The 18,885-nt window shown below is 46.6% G+C and overlaps 1 protein-coding gene across 1 annotated transcript; it reads left to right on the top strand.

Moving 5' to 3' along the window:
- The first annotated feature begins 570 nt into the window (after positions 1 to 570).
- Nyx (nyctalopin) lies at positions 571 to 18,519 on the top strand. The gene is made up of 2 exons (XM_048335432.1): positions 571 to 592; positions 16,915 to 18,519. The coding sequence occupies exons 1-2, from the start codon at positions 571 to 573 to the stop codon at positions 18,315 to 18,317; spliced, it is 1,425 nt and encodes a 474-aa protein (XP_048191389.1). The 3' UTR covers positions 18,318 to 18,519.
- The last annotated feature ends 366 nt before the right edge of the window (positions 18,520 to 18,885 follow it).

Genomic DNA, 18,885 nt, shown 5'->3' with positions numbered 1-18,885 from the left:
ATTAAATCTAGTGAAAGAACAATAAGCAATCAAACCTGCACAAGCAGCTCTTCCTCATCACCCCTGTTTCCCCCTGTCCCCAGGGGGTCCCTTCTTCCTTGGACCATTCCTTTTGAAAGCATCTGTGGCTGCCTGACTTGGGAGATGGAGGGTTTGGGGGATACTTTGGAGGAGTGAGACTAGGCAGACTCCGGAATGGTAAGCAGTATTTGGGGGCTGGTCACTAAAGGCCTCTCTGTGGAGATAGCTACTATTGGAGTAACTGTAGGAATCTTAGCTTCATGAAGGGTTTCAAATAGATCCAAGCTCTGAATCTGGGAGCAGCTTCTGATTGGTTGTTGCTACTGGTTTCTCTTAACCCAACACCAGGATTTGGGGGGAGGGGGGAGAATGAATGCAAAAGAGAGAGAAAAGCTGGGCACTGGGGAATTGTGGAGGAAGGGCTCTCAAGGGACCCATCCAGGACCCTGGTGATTTGGTGACCTGTCACTTTCTCCCCCACCCCCCCTCCAGGCAGGGATCCCACAGATGGGGGGGCTCTAAGCCAGCAGGTACATGGAAGGCGGAGAGATGTTGATCCTGCTTCTGTATGGTAAGTCTTGTGGCTAATGGGGGCGGGGTTGGGAAGATGCACTGAGTCAAGTGGCTTTGGTGACAGCTTTATCTGGATATTCTTGGTCGAATTTGAGTATAGGTATGACTGCGGGTGAGGGATCAGAGAGCAGGAGGGCGGGGGTGCGGGCTGCCGGTCCTGAGGCTTGAACTCAGGGCCTGAGCACTGTCTCCAAGCTTTTTTTGTATTCAAGGCTAGAGCTCTTTCACTTTGAACCACAGCACCATTTCTGGCTTTTTGGTAGTTCATTAGAAATAAGAGTCTCGCCAGGGACAGTGCTCAGGCCCTGAGTCCAAGGCCCAGGACTGGCCAAAAAAAAAAAAAAAAAGAAAGAAAAATTTCTGTAAACACGAGTGAAATATTAAAAGTAACTTGCATTTCTTTTTTTTTTTTTTTTTTTTTTTTTGGCCAGTCTTGGGCCTTGGACTCAGGGCCTGAGCACTGTCCCTGGCTTCTTCCCGCTCAAGGCTAGCACTCTGCCACTTGAGCCACAGCGCCGCTTCTGGCCGTTTTCTGTATATGTGGTGCTGGGGAATCGAACCTAGGGCCTCGTGTATCCGAGGCAGGCACTCTTGCCACTAGGCTATATCCCCAGCCCCAGTAACTTGCATTTCTAAAAAAAAAAAAAAAGAAATAAGAGTCTCATAGACTTTCCTGTCCAGGCTGGGTTTGTTTATTTGTTTTGTTTTTGTTGCCAGTCCTGGGGCCATGGACTCAGGGCCTGAGCACTGTCCCTGGCTTCTTTTTGCTCAAGGCTAGCACTCTACCTCTTGAGCCACAGCACCAATTCTGGCTTTTTTCTACATATGTGGTGCTGGGGAATCGAACCCAGGGCCTCATGCATATGAGGCAAACACTTTACCACTAGGCCATATTCCCAGCCCATCCAGGCTGGGTTTGAACCTGGATCTTCAGATCTCAGCCCCCAGAGTAGCTAGGATTACAGGTGTGAGCCACTGGCACCTGGGAACATTTTTTTTAAAAAGTATTTTGTTTAAAAAGCAGAACTCCTGAGCCCCAAACTTGAAATTATTTCAGAGAGATGATTTTCTTATTCTAGTTTCAGATATGAATATATTCGTTTGGTAATCTCAAACTATAATAATTTTTCTAATTACAACATTGCACCACTCAATTAAAACTCAAAATCTCTTTAAAGAGCATCATGTGAAAGGGAAATAAGTCAACAAATTTGAGATTATAGATGTTGAGGTTTTTTTTGGTAGTACTGGTTTGAACACAGGGTCTTATGCTTGCTGGGCAAGCATCTTACTACTTAAGCCAGGCTCCTAGCCCTTTTGTCTTGAGGTTATTTTTTTTTAGATACAGCCCCAGGGCAGCCTCAGACTAACATCCTCCTACCAGGCCATGTAGCTAGAATTTTTTTTTTCTTTTCTTTTTTTTTTTGGCCAGTCCTGGGCCTTGGACTCAGGGCCTGAGCACTGTCCCTGGCTTCTTCCCGCTCAAGGCTAGCACTCTGCCACTTGAGCCACAGCGCCGCTTCTGGCCGTTTTCTGTATATGTGGTGCTGGGGAATCGAACCTAGGGCCTCGTGTATCCGAGGCAGGCACTCTTGCCACTAGGCTATATTCCCAGCCCCCTAGAATTTTTTTAAAGTTTTTCTCCTGTTATTTTTTCGCCCCTCCTGTCCTGGGGCTTGAACTCAGGGCCTGGGTGCTGTCTCTGAGCTTTTGTGCTCAAGGCTCGATTCTGCCACCTAAGCTACAACTCTACAACTCTATGTCTGGATTTTTGTGGTTAATTGGAGGTAAGAGTCTCATGGGCTTTCCTGCCTGGGCTGGCTTTGAACTGTGATCCTCAGATCTTAGCTTCCTGAATAGCTAGGTAGGTCTGAGCGAGCAGCATCTGGCCTGCATTTTAACATGCCAAGAAAGGCTGGGAGGCTGGGAATATGGCTTAGCGGTAGAGTGCTTGCCTTGCATGCATGAAGCCCTGGGTTCGATTCCTCAGCACCACATAAACAGAAAAAGCCGAAGTGGCGCTGTGGCTCAAGTGGTAGAGTGCTAGCCTTGAGCAAAAAAGCCAGGGACAGTGCTCAGGCCCTGAGTCCAAACCCCAGGAGGCAAAAAAAAAGAAAGGCTTGGAGTGTAGTTCAGTGGAAGAGTTCATGCTTATCAAACAAACAAACCACGAAGAAGTTCCCAAGTAATTCTGTCCCCCTCCAGCTGCTTAAACTGGAGATAACTCAAGGGAAAAATAAAATCTCTTGTTAAATTCTTCAGTAAATGATTCTATCCAAAGAAATGTTTTTTCCCTTCTTATCTTTGGGGGTGAATATAATTACTTGACATTTTGATGGCCTATGTATTAGACCTCTGTATGTTTCTGTATATGGTACGGGCAAAGAACTGTCACCAAATTGTTCTAAAGCCCTTGTATGAGAAATTTTCTTATTTTGTATTTTACCTTATTAAGAAGTAGAACTTGCACTATTTAAGACAACAATAGAGGGGTTGGAGGCGTGGCTCAGTTGGTAAAGTCCTAGCCAATGAGTGAAAGCAGCAGGTACTGAGTTAGAGTCCCAGTCTCAGACAAAAAAAAAAACCAACAACAAACTCCCAAAAATAAGATAGTGAACCTTCTCTACATCTAAGGTATGCTATGAAAGATATAGCCATGTGGCCTCTGTTCGTGAAAAGCTTACTTTCATTTATGGGACATCCAATAAATAAATGAGGAGAGAAAAAAAACTGGAACAAGGCATAGGGAACATTAGGCTAAATAGGACACAACTTCCTGCCTCGAGGATTCTTCAAAGGTTAGTGGTTACCATTTATATAATTCCCAACCCCCAGCTTCTTGCCATTTTTCCTACCTAGAAAGGAGATGAGGTTTGATTGACTCATTGGGACAGAATGTTTGCTTGCAAGAGCCAGTCTTATTTTAAACTTGCCCTCAAAGCTCTGCTCTTGCACACAAAATGCAGACAGTATTCTGAGCCTGCGTGCTACAAAATGGCACGGTCCCTGCTGCAGAAACCAGAAATCCATCCAGACTTCTTGTGACAAATTGGCAAGCTCAGCGATGACATCATGTGCTAACAATAGAGGCACTTAAAATTAATGACCCACACTGCATTCCCTGGTGCTTTCATTTAAAACATATTCTAGCAGCACTGAGAAGATTCCTCTATGGAAGGATCACAAGGAATAGGGACAATGTGTTCCTGAGAAGCTGGCATGGGGAGCAGGCAGGGGGAGCAATCTGACTTCTTGGCTAGGAGAGGGGGTAGGGAGAATGAGAGAAGCCATGTACTAAGGGCTCATGTGTGAAATCCTACCTATTCAGGAAGGTGCGATTTGAGCATTGCAGTTCGAAGCTAGCCCAAGCAGAAAAGCTGCTGAGACTCTTTATCTCCAATTAACTACCAAAACAAACAAACAAATAAATAAAAACTGGAAGTGGAACTGTGGCTCAAGTGGTAAAGTGCCAGCCTTGAGCAAAAAAGCTAAGGGATAGTACTCAGGCCCTAAATTCAAGCCCTAGGATTAGCGCACGCCCCCCCCCCGCCCCCCGCCCGAATGAACAAGCTTCACAAATTAAGAACTTGGGAGAATTTGAAGTGCCTAGTAGGGGAAAATCTGGGGCAAGCTGGGAACTGAAATTTTCCTCCAGGGGATGTGCAGTTTTCCTGGAAGTGCTTTTTCTCAATGATGGTGGAGGGGTTGGGAATGTGGCTTAGTGATACAGTGCTTGCCTAGCTAGCATACATGAAGCCCTGGGTTCAATTCCTCAGTACTACATAAACGGACAAAGCTGGAAGTGGCACTGTGGCTCAAGTGGTAGAGTGCTAGCCTTGAGCAAAAGGAAGCTCAGGGACAGTGCCCAGGCAGAGTTCAAGCACCAAGACTGGCAAAAAAAGATGGAGGAGCATATATACCCTCTCCCATGTTACCCCTGCCCCTTTCTGTTGCTAACAGCATAATGTCTGAATTCCCTAACCTGCTTCATATTTGGCTTGCTCTGGATTGAGTCTTTAGAGGTCAAGATATGTGTTTTGTTTTTTTCACCTTATTGTCATCTTCTCTCTCTCTCTGTCTCTCTCTCTCTGTGTGTGTGTGTGTGTGTGTGTGTGTGTGTGTGTGCGCGCGCGCCTGTCCTGGGGCTTGAATTCAGGGCCTGGGCTCTGTCTCTGAGCCTCTGAGCCTCTTTTTGTTCAAGGCTAGCGCTTTACCACTTGAGCCACAGCTCCATTTTGGCTTTTTCTGAGTAGTTAGTTAGAAATAACAGTCTTGGGCTGGGGATATGGCCTAGTGGCAAAAGTGCTTGCCTCGTATACATGAGGCCCTGGGTTCAATTCCCCAGCATCACATACAGAAAATGGCCAGAAGTGGCGCTGTGGCTCAAGTGGCAGAGTCCTAGCCTTGAGCAAAAAGAAGCCAGGGACAGTGCTCAGGCCCTGAGTCCAAGCCCCAGGACTGGCCAAAAAAAAAAAAAAAAAGAAATAACAGTCTCAGTGTTGGGGATATGGCCTAGTGGCAAGAGTGCTTGCCTCATATACATGAAGCCCTGGGTTCAATTCCTCAGCACCACATATACAGAAAACGGCCAGAAGTGGCGCTGTGGCTCAAGTGGCAGAGTGCTAGCCTTGAGCAAAAGAAGTTCAGGGACAGAGCCCAGGTCCTGAGTTCAAGGCCCAGGATTAGCGTGCACATGCACGTGCGCACGCGCACACACACATACACACAGCTAAACATAACTGGGTGCCAGTGGCTCACACCTGTAATCTTAGCTACTCAGGAGACTGAGATCTAGGGATTGAAGTTCAAGGCTAGCCAGGGCAAGGAAGTCCCCGAGTCTTGTATCTTTAATTAGGCATCAAAAATCCAGAAGTGGAGCTGTGGCGTGACCGTGAGTTCAAGCCCTAGGGCAGGCACAAAATAACAAAAGAGGGCCATAGGACGAGAATAAATCCTTTATTGTTGAGATTAGGTACTGTGACATGTTAAGCGGTGTGTGTGAGATTCATTGATATCAATGCTTGGACCGGCAAGTAGTCGTTCCTTTCTTTTAATGGAAGAACAGTATTCTTTGTATGAATGTACTGGTTCATTTAGCTATTGGCCTACTGTTGGGAAGATAAGTTGCTTTCTGTTAGGGACATATCTAAGTTCCTTCCTTCCTTCCTTTTGTTTTTGTTAGAGTCTGGCTTGAACTCAGGGCCTGGGTGCTCTCCCTGATCTTCACTCAAAGCTACAGGCGTGATCCACTAGCACCTGGCTTTTTCTTTGTTTCTTTCTCTCTCTCTTTCTTTCCTTCCTTCCTTCCTGCCTTCTTTCCTTCCTTCCTTCCTTCCTTCCTTCCTTCCTTCCTTCCTCCCTCCCCCCCTCCCTCCCACCATCCTCTCTCTCTCTCTCTTTGTTTTTTTTCCACCCAACTCATCTGTTTTCTGTTGTAGTAACACAGGGTTTGAGATACTTTTTTTCTGCCAAAGAGTTATTTGGATATTTATAATGTCTCTGAAGGCCATACAAAATTGTCAATAGAAACAGATGAAAGCCAATGAGAAGCATATGTCTGTCTCATCATGTACCAAATGATTTCTTGAATCTTACATGGGCTAAACATCTCTGTCTCCTGCTACAACACAATGTCCAGGGGCTGGTATTTTACAAAGAAATGGTTTATTTAGCTCATAGTTTAGGAGGTTCAGGAGTAATTTGCTAACATCTGTTCATCATGGGTAAAGACATCATGTTGGAGAGGAAGAGATTATATGGCCAGATAAGAATTAAGAAGGATTCAGAGGAGTGGGGCTGGGAATATGGCCTAGTGGTAAAGTGCTTGTCTTGTATGCATGAAGCCCTGGGTTCGATTCCCCAGCACCACATATATAAAAAAGGCCAGAAGTGGCACTGTGGCTCAAGTGGCAGAGTGCTAGCCTTGAGCCAAAAGAAGCCAGGGACAGTGCTCAGGCCCTGAGTCCAAGCCCCAGGACTAGCAAAACAAAACAAAAAAGAAGGATTCAGAGGACACCAGTGGCTCACGCCTGTAAAACTAGATACTCAGAAGGCTGAGATCTGAAGATCGAGTTTCAAAGCCAGCTCAGGCAGGGAAGTGTGGGACTATTATCTCCAGTTAATCACCAAAAAGTTCAAAGTGGAGCTGTGGCTCATATGGTAGAATACCAGCCTTGAGCACAAAAGTTCAGGAAGAGCTGGACACTGGTGGCTCAGGCCTATAATCCTTGCTACTCAGGAGCTTGAGATCTGAGGATTGCAGTTCTAAGCCAGCCTGGGCAGGAAAGTCTACAAGACTCTTATCTCCAATTAACTGCCAGAAAATTGAAAATGGTATGGTGACTCAAAGTGATATAGCTCTAGCCTTGAACAAAAGAGCTCAGGGACAGTGCCCAGGCCCCAAGTTCAAGACCCCAGACGGTTACAAAAACAAAACAAAACACCAAACAAACCCCTCAAAACAGAGAAGGTGCCAGGCTGGCTTCAATCCACTCTTGTGGGACTTCCTGAGAGATGGAGAATTACATTACCCCTTAACAAGGGCAGGGCTCCTAATGACATACTTAGCTCCCATAAGGCTCCACCACCTTTTTTGGTGGTCCTGAGGCTTGAACTCATGTCCTGGACATTCTTCCTGAGCCTCTTTGTGTTCAAGGCTAGTGCTCTACCACTTGAACCACAGCGCCACTTCCGGCTTTTTCTGAGTAGTATATTGGAGATGAGAGTCTCATAGACTTTTCTGCCCAGGCTGGCTTCAAACTGCCATCCTCACATCTCAGTCTCCTGAGTAGCTTGGTTTACAGGAAGATTACAGATTACAGCCACGAGCCACCAGTGCCTGGCTAGGCTCCACCTCTTAAAGATCTACCACTTCTCAACACCATTACATTCCAGCTCAAGATTCCAACACACAAATGTTGGGGGGGGGGGACACACTTAAGTAGCAAACCATATCAAAGACAAAATTCTCCATCCCTTGTGACTCACCTGAGCTGGTGCTGTAGCTGGAATCCCAGGGGCCTTTTTGCCTATCACAGACTCTGATGTGGTATATGGTGTTTGGCTAGAAGCCATGCATGGCATGGTCAATACTGCTACATTTCACTTCCCCCAATCTATTTTATTTGGAAAATCTAGTATTGGGTTTGATCTTAGGTGCCATTTGGAGTAGCTTTTGCCAGGAGTGAGAAGGGGAATAATTTCTAGAGCCACAGTGGCTGAATAGAATTTTGCTGAAACTGAAAATTACCCATATTTTCCTGGGCTATTTTGGTTTCGTGAGGCACAAGTTAAAAAAAAAAAAAAAAAACAGCCCACAATAAGAAGAAAGAAACATTCCAAACTCAGTCTGTGGTTGGAAAGTCCATGAGTAAACCTTTCTCCTGGCAAACCTCAAGGGGGGAAAAACACATATTTGTGAAGCTGAGGGCCTGCAAAGAGAAAGTCCTCAGCTGCTCTGCATTAAGACGTCATGGGGGGGGGGGAGGAGGGGTGACACTGTTTGACAAGAAATGTACTCATTACCTTACTAATGTACCTCCTCTGTATGTCACCTTTACAATAAAAAAAGACTTCATTCTGTATGAAGTCTGGGGCCAGCCAGCGCTACCTTCCTGCAGCTCCAGGGCTGGCCTGTATGGTTGTGGGGCTGGAACTCAGGGCATGGCCGCTGTCCCTGAGCTCTATCAACTCAAGGCTACCACTCTACAACTTGAGCCACAGCACTACTTCCTGTTTTCTGGTGGTTAATTGGAGATAAGAGTCTCATGGATCTTCCTGCCATGATCCTCAGATCTCAGCCTGCTAAGTAGTTAGGATTACAGGCATGAGCAACTGGTGCCTGGCTGATTCCCGTGTGTGTGTGTGTGTGTGTGTGTGTGTGTGTGTGTGTGTGTGTGTGTGTGTGCGCGCGCGCACGCGCGTGCGTGTGCAGGGTTTTGTGCTCTTTTGTGCTCTTGCCTGGTTCTCTTGCTTAAGATTGGTATTCTCTAGTACCATTTGAGCCAAGCCCTGGTCTGCCATTTTTATTTTTTTTTGCCAATCCCGGGGCTTGAATTTAGGGCCTGGGTGTTGTCCCTGTGCTTCTTTTTTGGCCAGTCCTGGGCCTTGGACTCAGGGCCTGAGCACTGTCCCTGGCTTCTTTTTTGTTCAAGGCTAGCACTCTACCACTTGAGCCACAGCGCCACTTCTGGCCTTTTCTGTTTATGTGGTGCTGAGGAATGGAACCCAGGGCTTCATGCATGCTAGGCAAGCACTCTACTGCTAAGACACATTCTCAGCCCTGTCTCTGAGCTTCTTTTGCTTCAGGAGAGCGCTCTACCTCTTGGGCCACAGTGCTACTTTGGCTTTTTCTGAGTAGTTAATTGGAGATAAGAATCTCACGTACTTTCCTGCCCTGGCTGGCTTCAAACCACAATCCTCTGATCTCAGCCTCCTGAGAAGCTAGGATTATAGGCATGAGCCAACAATACCTGGTCAAAGCAGGAAATTTTAAACAACACACTTTGATATCAAAGACAATTTTGTTGGGTGTCAGTGGCTCACACCTGTAATCCTACCTACTCAGGAGGCTGCGATCTGAGGTTCACGATTCAAAGCCAGCCTGGGCAGAAAAGTCCTCGGGAGACTCTTAATGCCAATTACCCACTCAAAAACCAGAAGTGGAGCTGTGGCCCATTGTTAGAGTGCTAGCCTTCAGCAAAAGAATTCAGGGAAAGCACCCTGACCCTGACTTCAAGCCCCACAACTGACAATTACAAAAACAACAACACTTTCTGTCACATGCCTGCAATCCTAAGATACTGAGGAGGTTGAAATCTGAGGAGCAAGGTTTATCACAACTCAGGCAGAAAAGTCCATGAGACTCTTATCTCCAATTAACCAGCAAAAAGCCAGAAGTGGAGCTGAGGCTCAGTGGTAGAACACCAACCCAGAGCAACAAAGCTGAGTGAGAACACGAGGCCCTGAGTTCAAGCCCTAGTACCAGGGGAAAAAAAGGAAACAACAAAACCTGTTGTCATGATTATTTTTTTTTCCTGGACTAGATTTCTACTTGGTTCTTGTCTCTTGTACTTTAATCCTATGACAAGTGGCCTTGAGAGCCCACTTTTAGCTTGGCCCAATGCTTTTACAGCTGTCTTAAGTGTACAGTGCATCTGTTCCTCATAGCTGTTCACATTTCACAGATGAGGCAATTGAGAGACAACACTTATCTGAGCTGGCTTTTATTATTTAATTTAGAGCAAACATGAGAAATAGTGTCCTCAGAGTTCATGAGAGAACTAGGTAGAGAGAGTATGCCCTCAGATGGAATGTTCTAGAAAGCCCAGGTCCAGTTTAAACGCGTCTCCTCTTCTCGCTATTTCTCAGATGGGTTATAAAAGCATTGAAGGCTTTTCTGATTTCCAGATGGATCCTTCCCAAAAATACCAATGTGAGAAGAGAAATTGCTAAGCAACTGCCAAATGAATTGACTTTTCTCTACTTACAAATTGTAATCTTTTATGTTTGTAATTTGAGAAATGCTTTCTTGGCCAAGGTATTCACATGTTGCTCAGCTCTGGGTATCCAAGGAAATTTTGTTTTGTAATGATTAATAGTGATTATGAAAGACATCACTTTTCATTTGGATATGGAGAGATCAGGCTTGTCCTGTCCTTTTGTTGTTGTTGTAGATCATGGGGCTTGAATTCAGTGCCTGGTTGCTGTACCTAAATTCTTTCACTCAAGGCTAGCTCTCTACCACTTTGAGCCACATCTCCACTTCTGGTTTTCTGGTGGTTAATTGGAGATAGGAGTCTTATGGACTTTCCTTCCAGGGCTGGCTTTGAACCATGATCCTCAGATCTCAGCCTCCTGAGAGGCTAAGATTACAGGCGTGAACCACTTGTGCCTGGCCTGTAAGACTCTTATCTCCAATTAAGCACCAAGAAGCCAGAAGTGGAGCAGTGGCTTAAGTGGTAGAGCGCTAGCCTTGAGCAAGAAAAGCTCAGGGACAGCACCCAGGCTCTGAGTTCAAGCCCCAGGACCAGCAAAAACCAAACAGCCCTTTACCCACCACCCCAACCCCCCTAAAACTATGTTGTTGAAAGTGAACTCTAAAACTTGTGGGCAGAGAAAGCAGGGGAAAACTGGGAGGGAGCAAAGGAAGGGGTGATACTGTCCTAAAAGAAATATACTCCTTACCTGACTTATGACATGGTAACCTCTCTGAACATTACTTTTATAATAACAATATTTAAAATTTCCAAAAGTATTAGTTCAGCAGTTATTTGGTTGTGAGGGATAGACATTCATTCATTTGTGTAAAAAGTTTGAGTGGGTTTTCCAAACAGGAATAGGGAAATGTCACAGAAACAACTCAGGCAGGACCTCATAGGAATCAGAGAGCTGCTCAGAACTTTCTACTCTCTCTGGGTTTCATGAGCCCTATTTCTGCCATTTTCCCATCAGAGCTATTGCTTTCTCTGCTTTTGCTATGGCCTGAATGTTTGTGATCCTCACCCCTAATTCATATGCTCAAATCCCCAAGGTGACATTATTAAGAGTTGGATCTTAGACTGGGTGCTGGTGGCTCATGCCTGTAAGCCAGCCCAAGCAGGAAAGTGCATGAGACTCTTTTTTTTTTTGGTCGTGGGGCTTGAACTCTGGGCCTGGGGGCTGTCCCTGAGCTCTTCAGGTCAAGGCTAGCGCTCTACTACTTGAACCACAGCATCACTTCCAGTTTTCAGGAGGTTAAGTGGAGATGAGAGTCTCATAGACTTTCTTTCCTGGGCTGGCTTTGAACTGCAATACTCAGATCTCAGCCTCTCGAGTAGCTAGGATTACAGGCATGCTTCAGCACTGGGCTAAGACGCTTATCTCTAAATCACCACCAGAAAACCAGAAGTGGTGCTGGGGCTCAAAGTGGTAGATCACTAGCCTTGAGCAAAAGAGCTCATGGACTGTGCCAGGTCCTTCAGTCTCCAGGATAGCATACACACACAGAGTTGGGTCTTTGGGGGAGGTGATAGGTCCTAAGGGTGGAACTAGTTCTCTTATTAAAGGGACTCTACTGAGCTCCTCTACTCTCCTTTGCCATGTGGAGACACAGCAAGAAGATGGCTGACTATGAACCAGATATCAAGTCCTCAACAGACACCGATTCTGCCTTGAGTTTGGACTGTTATTTACAAGCTCCTAGTTTTTGATATTATGATATTTTGTACTGTATACCTGCTTCTTCATTTTACCCTTGACAACTACAGTGCTGTAATTTTTATTTTTTTTTTTTTGCCAGTCCTGGTCCTTGGACTGAGGGTCTGAGCACTGTCTCTGGCTTCTTTTTGCTCAAGGCTAGCACTCTGCCACTTGAGCCACAGCGCCACTTCTGGACATTTTCTGTATATGTGGTGCTGGGGAATTGAACCCAGGGCTTCATATATGTGAAGCAAGCACTCTTGCAACTAGGCCATATCCCCAGCCCTTGTGCCATAACTTTTTGAGCTGCCTGTGGCTTGGATACAAATCCCAGCCTTGCTGCTAGATAGGTTTCTGTTCTTAGGAGCTCACTGACCAGGGGCTCTGTGTTTATTTCATTTTTATGGAGAAGGAATGAGTGTGATTAGCTCTGCTTAGATCAAAGTGTTCATTCGTGGTGTGCACAGCTGTTGCCAGGAGGAAGTTACAGAAAGACACTTGGGATTCTGGGTTATTTTTTCTTAGAAGCAGTGGTTGGCAACAGCTGCTGAGGATCCATGGCAAATGAGAGCCAGAAGAGCTGGCTCAAAAGTCAGTAAGTAAAGTTAGTTCCTTCTGTTTGCAGTGAAAGAAATAGGAGCTTCAGAGGGTTAGCTATGTGAGGCATGAGATAGCCCACTATAGTGGGAAGAAAAACAAAAGGTGGTGTCATTTAAACACTGCAAACCTGTTTTTCCCCTCTTTTGTGAGGAGAGAATAGTACTTGCAGGACTGTCATAGTCAATGAAGTAATACATGTAGCAATCCCAGTCTTGAGCAAACACTAGAAGTTAGTTAGGAAGCCAGGTGCAGTGGCTTACACCTGTAATCCTAGGTATTCAGGAGGCTGAGATCTGAGGATCATGGTTTGAAGCCAGCCCAGGCAAGAAAGTGAGTGAGACTCTTATCTCCAATTAACTATCAAAACCAAAAAACAAGCAAAAGCCATAAGTAGAGCTGTGGCTCAGGTGGAAAAGCAGTACCCTTGAGCAACAAAGCTCAGGGACAGCAACCAGGCCCTGAGTACAAGTCCCACGACTGACACCATTAAGAGGGCCAAAAATACCTATAAAGTTTAGTTGTTTTGGGTGGCATACTACATGTGCATGTCATCCAGACAACATGCATTACTAAAATCCCTAAACTAGGCCTGGGAATGTGGATTAGAGGTAGAGTGCTCACCTAGCACATGCATGAAGCCCTGGGTTCGATTCCTCAGCACCACATATATAGAAAAGGCCAGAAGTGGCGCTGTGGCTCAAGTGGCAGAGTGCTAGCCTTGAGCAAAAAGAAGCCAGGGACAGTGCTCAGGCCCTGAGGCCAAGCCCTAGGACTGACAAAATAAATAAATAAATCCCTAAACTATTCCTGAATATATTTGTTAGCATTTGAGATTAGATATATTGTGTATGGTGTGAGGTAGGAATTGTGATTCTTTTAATTTTTTAGAGATTATTGTATGCAGTTTTAATTTGTCATGCTATACCTTGAACTGATTGTTTCAAGTAAGAAGTAAGATCCTTGTAAAAGTAAATTTAATTTACCTCCCTTTTTGTCTTTTATGCTATGGTTGGTATAGTTTCATTTACATATGTTATTCATTGTTATACATATATTTATATGTTATACATTGTTATTCGTTTGTTGGTGGTGGCTATGGGGCCTGGGTGCTGTCCTAAGCTCCTTTCCTCAAGGCTAGTGTTCTATTACTTTGAGCCACAGTGCCACTTATGGCTTTTTTTCATGGTTAATGGGAGGTAAGAGTCTCTTGGGACTTTTCTGCCTGGGCTGGCTTGAACTGCAATCCTCAGATCTCAGCCTCCTGAATAGCAAGGATTGTAAGTCTGAGCAACTAGAGCCTGGCTACATTGCTATTCTTGCTGCAAAGGATAATCTTTTGCATTTAATTTACAATTTCCATTTTGTTTTGCCTTTCCTATAGATCTGATTTTTTGGTACTATTCCTGTGGCTTGAATTCAGGGCCTGAACTCTGTCCCTGAGCCTTTTTTCCCTCTCCAGAATAGCACTCTAGGAGCTGGGAGTGTGGCTTAGTGGTAGAGTGTTGCCTAGCATGCATGAAGCCCTGGGTTCAATTCCCCAGTACCACATAAATGGAAAAAGCCAGAAGTGGCACTGTGGCTCAAGTAGTAGAGCGAAAGCTTTGAGCAAAAGAAGCTCAGGGACAGTGCTTAGGCCCTGAGTTCAAGACCCAGCACTGGCCAAAAAAAAAGGATAGCACTCTACCACTTGAACCACAGTGCCACTTCTGGCTTTTTGGTGGTTAATTGGAGATAACAGTCTTATGGACCTTCCTGCCAGGGAAGCCTCCTGAGTGGCTAATATTACAGGCATGAGCCACTGGTGCCTGGCAAGATCTGATTTTCTTGTATTATCATTTTTCTTCAGGCCAAAGGTCTGCTGGAGATGAAATTTCTCAGATTTTGGTTACTTAAATTATATTTTCTGTCATTTCTAGAAATATTTTCTCTGGATATAGAATTGAGACTTCCTTTTAGCACTTAGGGTTTTTTTTAAATTTGTTGGTGCTAAAGTTAAAGACAGTTCTATCGTCATATGGTCTCATTGTTTCTTTTTCTTTTGCCAATCCTGGGGCTTGAACTCAGGGCCTAGATCCTGTCCTTGATCTTTTTTGCTCAAGGCTAGTGCTCTATCCCTTGAACTACAGCTCCACTTCCAACATTTTTTGCTGGTTTATTGGAGATGAAAGTCTCACAAATTTTCCTGCCTGATCTGGCTTCAAACCTTGATCCTCAGATCTCAGCTTTCTGAGGAGCTAGGATTACAAGTATGAGCCACTGGTGCCCTGCAAAAATATTATTTGTTTTTTTTAAAGTTTAAAAGCATTTACTTGAGAAGATATATTCAAAAATTAGATAGCCACAAACTAGAAGGTCTGTGAGGATTCATCAAAAAGAGAAGGGAAACCTTTTTAAAAAAATTAGCTTCCAGGGCTGGGAATATGGCCTAGTGGCAAGAGTGCTTGCCTCATATACAGGAAGCCCTAGGTTCGATTCCTCAGCACCACATATATAGAAAATGGCCATAAGTGGTGCTGTGGCTCAAGTGGCAGAGTGCTGGCCTTGAGCAAAGGAAGCCAGGAACAGTGCTCAGGCCTTGAGTTCAAGGCCCAGGACTGGCCAAAAAAAAGAAAAGAAAAGAAAAGAAAAAAATTAGCTTCCATTAGCTATATTAAAATATAATTTCAGCTGGGCACCACCGGTGCTCACACCTGTAATCCTGGCTACTCAGGAAGCTGAGACCCAAGGACTGTGGCTCAAAGCCAGCTTAAGCAGAAAAGCCCATGAAACTCTTATCTCTAATAAACTACTCTGAAAAAGCTGAAAGTGGTGCTGTGGCTCAAGTGGTAGAGCACTAGCCTTGAGCTAAATGAGACAATGTCCAGGCCCTGGGTTCAAGCTCCACGAAGAACAAAAAAATCATTTCAAAATGCAATCAATACAAGAATTACTGCTAGGTACTGGTGGCTCACACCTACAACTGTAGCTACTCAAGAGGCTGACATCTGAGGACTGCAGTTCAAAGCTAGCCTAGGGAGGAAAGTCTGTGAGACTCTGATCTCCAAAAGCCAGAAGTGCAGCTTTGGCTCAAGTGGTAGAACCACTAGCTTTGGTCAAAAAAGCTTAGGCACAGTGCCCAGGCCCTGAGTTGTGTGTGTGTGTGTGTGTGTGTGTGTGTGTGTGTGTGTGCATGTGTGTGTGTGTGTGTTGGTCCTGGGGCTTGAAATCTGGGCCTGGGCACTACAACTTGAGCCACAGTGCCACTTCCAACTTTTACTGTGATTAATTGGAGATAAGAGTCTCATGGACTTTCCTGCATGGCTTTGAACTGGGATCCTCAGATCTCAGCCTCCTCAGTAGGTAGGATTACAGGTGTGAGCCACTGGCATCCAGCCATAAATATCTTTAAATAGATTGAAATTGTGTTGTCTCTAGGGTGAGAACAGCATACTATTTGAATCATACATCCAGTCCAGCTTTTTGCTGGTTGTCTTGGAGATGGAAGTCTCTCTGACTTATGTTCGGAGCTAGCCTGGAACCTCCATCTTCTGGAATTCAACCTGTGGAGTAGTTACGATTGGAGGCATGAGTCACCATTACCAAGAGATCTTGTGATCTTCTCCCATGGTCCCCGCTTATACCTCTGTTCTAGTTGATATTTTTCCCTTTAAGTACTGGCAGCTTTAAAGATTTTTCCATTTTCTCATCCCCATTATTCATGGCTAGCTGCTGCCTCCCAGTAAGAACACAGTGAGACTGGTGCAGTGCCTCGTGCCTGAAATCCTAGCTACTCAGGAGGCTAAGATCTGAAGATATGTGTTAGAATCAGCCCAGCAGAAAAGTCGCTGTGAGATGCTTATCTTCAATTAACCACTCAAAAACCAGAAATGGAGCTGTGGCTCAAAGTGGTAGAGTTCTAGCCTTGAGCAAAAGAGCTCAGGGACAGTGCCCAGGCCCCAAGTTGAAGCCTTACAACCACCACCACTTAACAACACACACACACACACACACACACACACACACACACAGAGTCAAATAGATGCGAGGGAGTTTAGAACGGATCCAATGCAGGGATCGCAGCATAGGTTTTGGTGATGAAGTGTACTGGAAAATCAAAATGAGGGTGTTATAGATGGAGAAATCTTTCTCAGTCTAGGGAGATGTTAGGAGGACATCTGCAGGGCACAAAAGTTGGTGAAGGGCCTGCATCCTTTTTCTGGTGTGTGTGTGTGTGTGTGTGTGTGTGTGTGTGTGTTGATACATAGTCCTGAACTCAGGGCCCTGGGCACTATCCTTGAACTTTTTGCTCAAAGCTAGTGCTCTCCAACTTGAGCCAGAGGTCCACTTCCTTTTTTTTTTTTTTTTTTTTTTGTAGTTTACTAGAGTTAAGAGTCTCATGGACTTTCCTGCCTTCGCTGGCTTGGAACTGTGATCTTCAGATCTCAGCCTCCTGAGTAGCCAGGATTGCAGTCGTGAGTCACTGGTGCCCAGCCCGGCATGTGATCTTTGTTGATTTTCCGTTGTGGTCTTTTCTTCTCCTTCCGGCTCCCCTCCTCCCCCTAGTGGTGGTCATCGGCCTGCACAGCACCCAAGCCACCGAGGCCTGCCAGCGCGCCTGCCCTGCCGCCTGCACCTGCAGCAGTGTGGAGCGGGGCTGCTCCGTGCGCTGTGATCGTGCAGGACTCCTGCGGGTACCGGCTGAGTTCCCGTGCGAGGCGGCTTCCATTGACCTGGATCGGAATGGCTTGCGAATCTTGGGTGAACGGGCTTTTGGCACATTGCCCTCACTGCGTCGCCTGTCATTGCGCCATAACAATCTGTCCTTCATCACCCCTGGCGCTTTCAAAGGCCTGCCACGTTTGGCTGAGCTACGCCTAGCCCACAACGGTGACCTGCGCTATCTGCATGCGCGCACCTTCGCCACGTTGGGTCGCCTGCGTCGCCTCGATCTGGCCTCTTGTCGCCTGTTCAGCGTCCCTGAGCGCCTATTAGTGGAGTTGCCTGCCCTGCGTGAGCTCACCGCCTTTGACAACCTGTTCCGCCGCGTGCCCGGCGCACTGCGTGGCCTGGCCAATTTGACCCACGTGTACCTGGAGCGCAGTCGCATCGAGGCGGTGGCCTCCAGCTCGCTGCAGGGCCTGCGGCGTCTGCGATCGCTCAGCCTGCAGGGCAATCGCGTGCGGGCAGTGCACGCCGGAGCCTTTGGGGACTGTGGCATCCTGGAGCACCTGCTGCTCAATGACAACCTGCTGGCCGAGCTGCCACCGGATGCCTTCCGCGGTCTGCACCGTCTGCGCACGCTCAATCTGGGCGGGAACGCGTTGGGTCACGTGGCACGCGCCTGGTTTGTGGATCTGCTGGAACTGGAGCTGCTCTACCTGGACCGCAACAGCATTGCCTTCGTGGAGGAGGGAACCTTCCAGAACCTCTCGAGTCTCCTGGTTCTGCATCTCAATAGCAATCATCTCACCATGCTCTCCTGGGCAGCCTTCCAACCAGGCTTTTTCTTAGGTCGCCTGTTTCTCTTCCGCAACCCGTGGCGTTGTGACTGCCACCTGCAATGGCTGCGGGATTGGATCAAGGGTTCTGGGCATGTGGCCGATGTGCCATGTGCCTCCCCAGGCTCTGTGGCTGGACTGGATCTCAGCCAGGTGGCCTTTGAACACTCCTCGGATGGTCTGTGTGAGGACCCTGAGGATGTGAACTTCACCGTGTCTAGCCCAGGCCCATCCCCAGAGCCCGTGGCCACCACCGTGAGCAGATTCAGCAGCCTCCTCTCTAGACTATTGGCCCCGAGGGTCCCTGTGGAGGAGGTGACCAACACTACTGGGGCCAACGCCTCCTTGTCTGACCGCCTTCCTTCCCAGGGAGTCGGGACCTCTGGCCCCAAGACTATGCTTCTCCTCACCTCTTGTCTCCTGCTCAGCTGGGCCCAGTTTGTGCTGCTTGACCTGCAGAGGGACTGATCGGCCCCCAAATGGGTGGCCAAGCTACTTTGGCTGAAAGGGGGGGAAATGTTTTGGTTTAGCTGGGTTTAGAAGTGTTTGTGTTGAGGGGACAAGGGTATGTGATGGAGAAAGTTCTAGTTGAGGGGTGGGGAAAAGAACAGTTTGCCTCCAGGATGGCCCTAGGCAGAGCTGAATCCTGTGAAATGCTGTGTGGGAATGGAGTGTGTGTGTGTGTGTGTGTGTGTGTGTGTGTGTGTGTGTGTGTGTGTGTGTCTGTCAGTCCTGGGGCTTAAACACAAGGCCTGGGCACTGTCACTAAATTTAGGCTTTTGCTTTACCAGTTTGAGCCACAGCACCACTTCCATTTTTCTGGTGGTTATTTGGAGATGAGAGGCTCATGGAGCTTGCTGCTTGGAACCACAATCTTCAGATCTCAGCATCCTGAGTAGCTAGGATTACATGTGGGAGCCCTTGGTGCCTGGCTGGTAATTTTATTTGTTTTCCTCTTCTCACATGGGTACCCACTGGAAAAGAGAAACAAGATTTGCCCTCACTTCCCAGAAGGGAAGGCAAGGAATTGGAAGAT

Source organism: Perognathus longimembris, chromosome 28, assembly GCF_023159225.1.
Source record: "Perognathus longimembris pacificus isolate PPM17 chromosome 28, ASM2315922v1, whole genome shotgun sequence".
Classification (NCBI taxonomy): Eukaryota; Metazoa; Chordata; class Mammalia; order Rodentia; family Heteromyidae; genus Perognathus; species Perognathus longimembris.
This window is presented reverse-complemented; position numbering and strand designations above follow the sequence as displayed.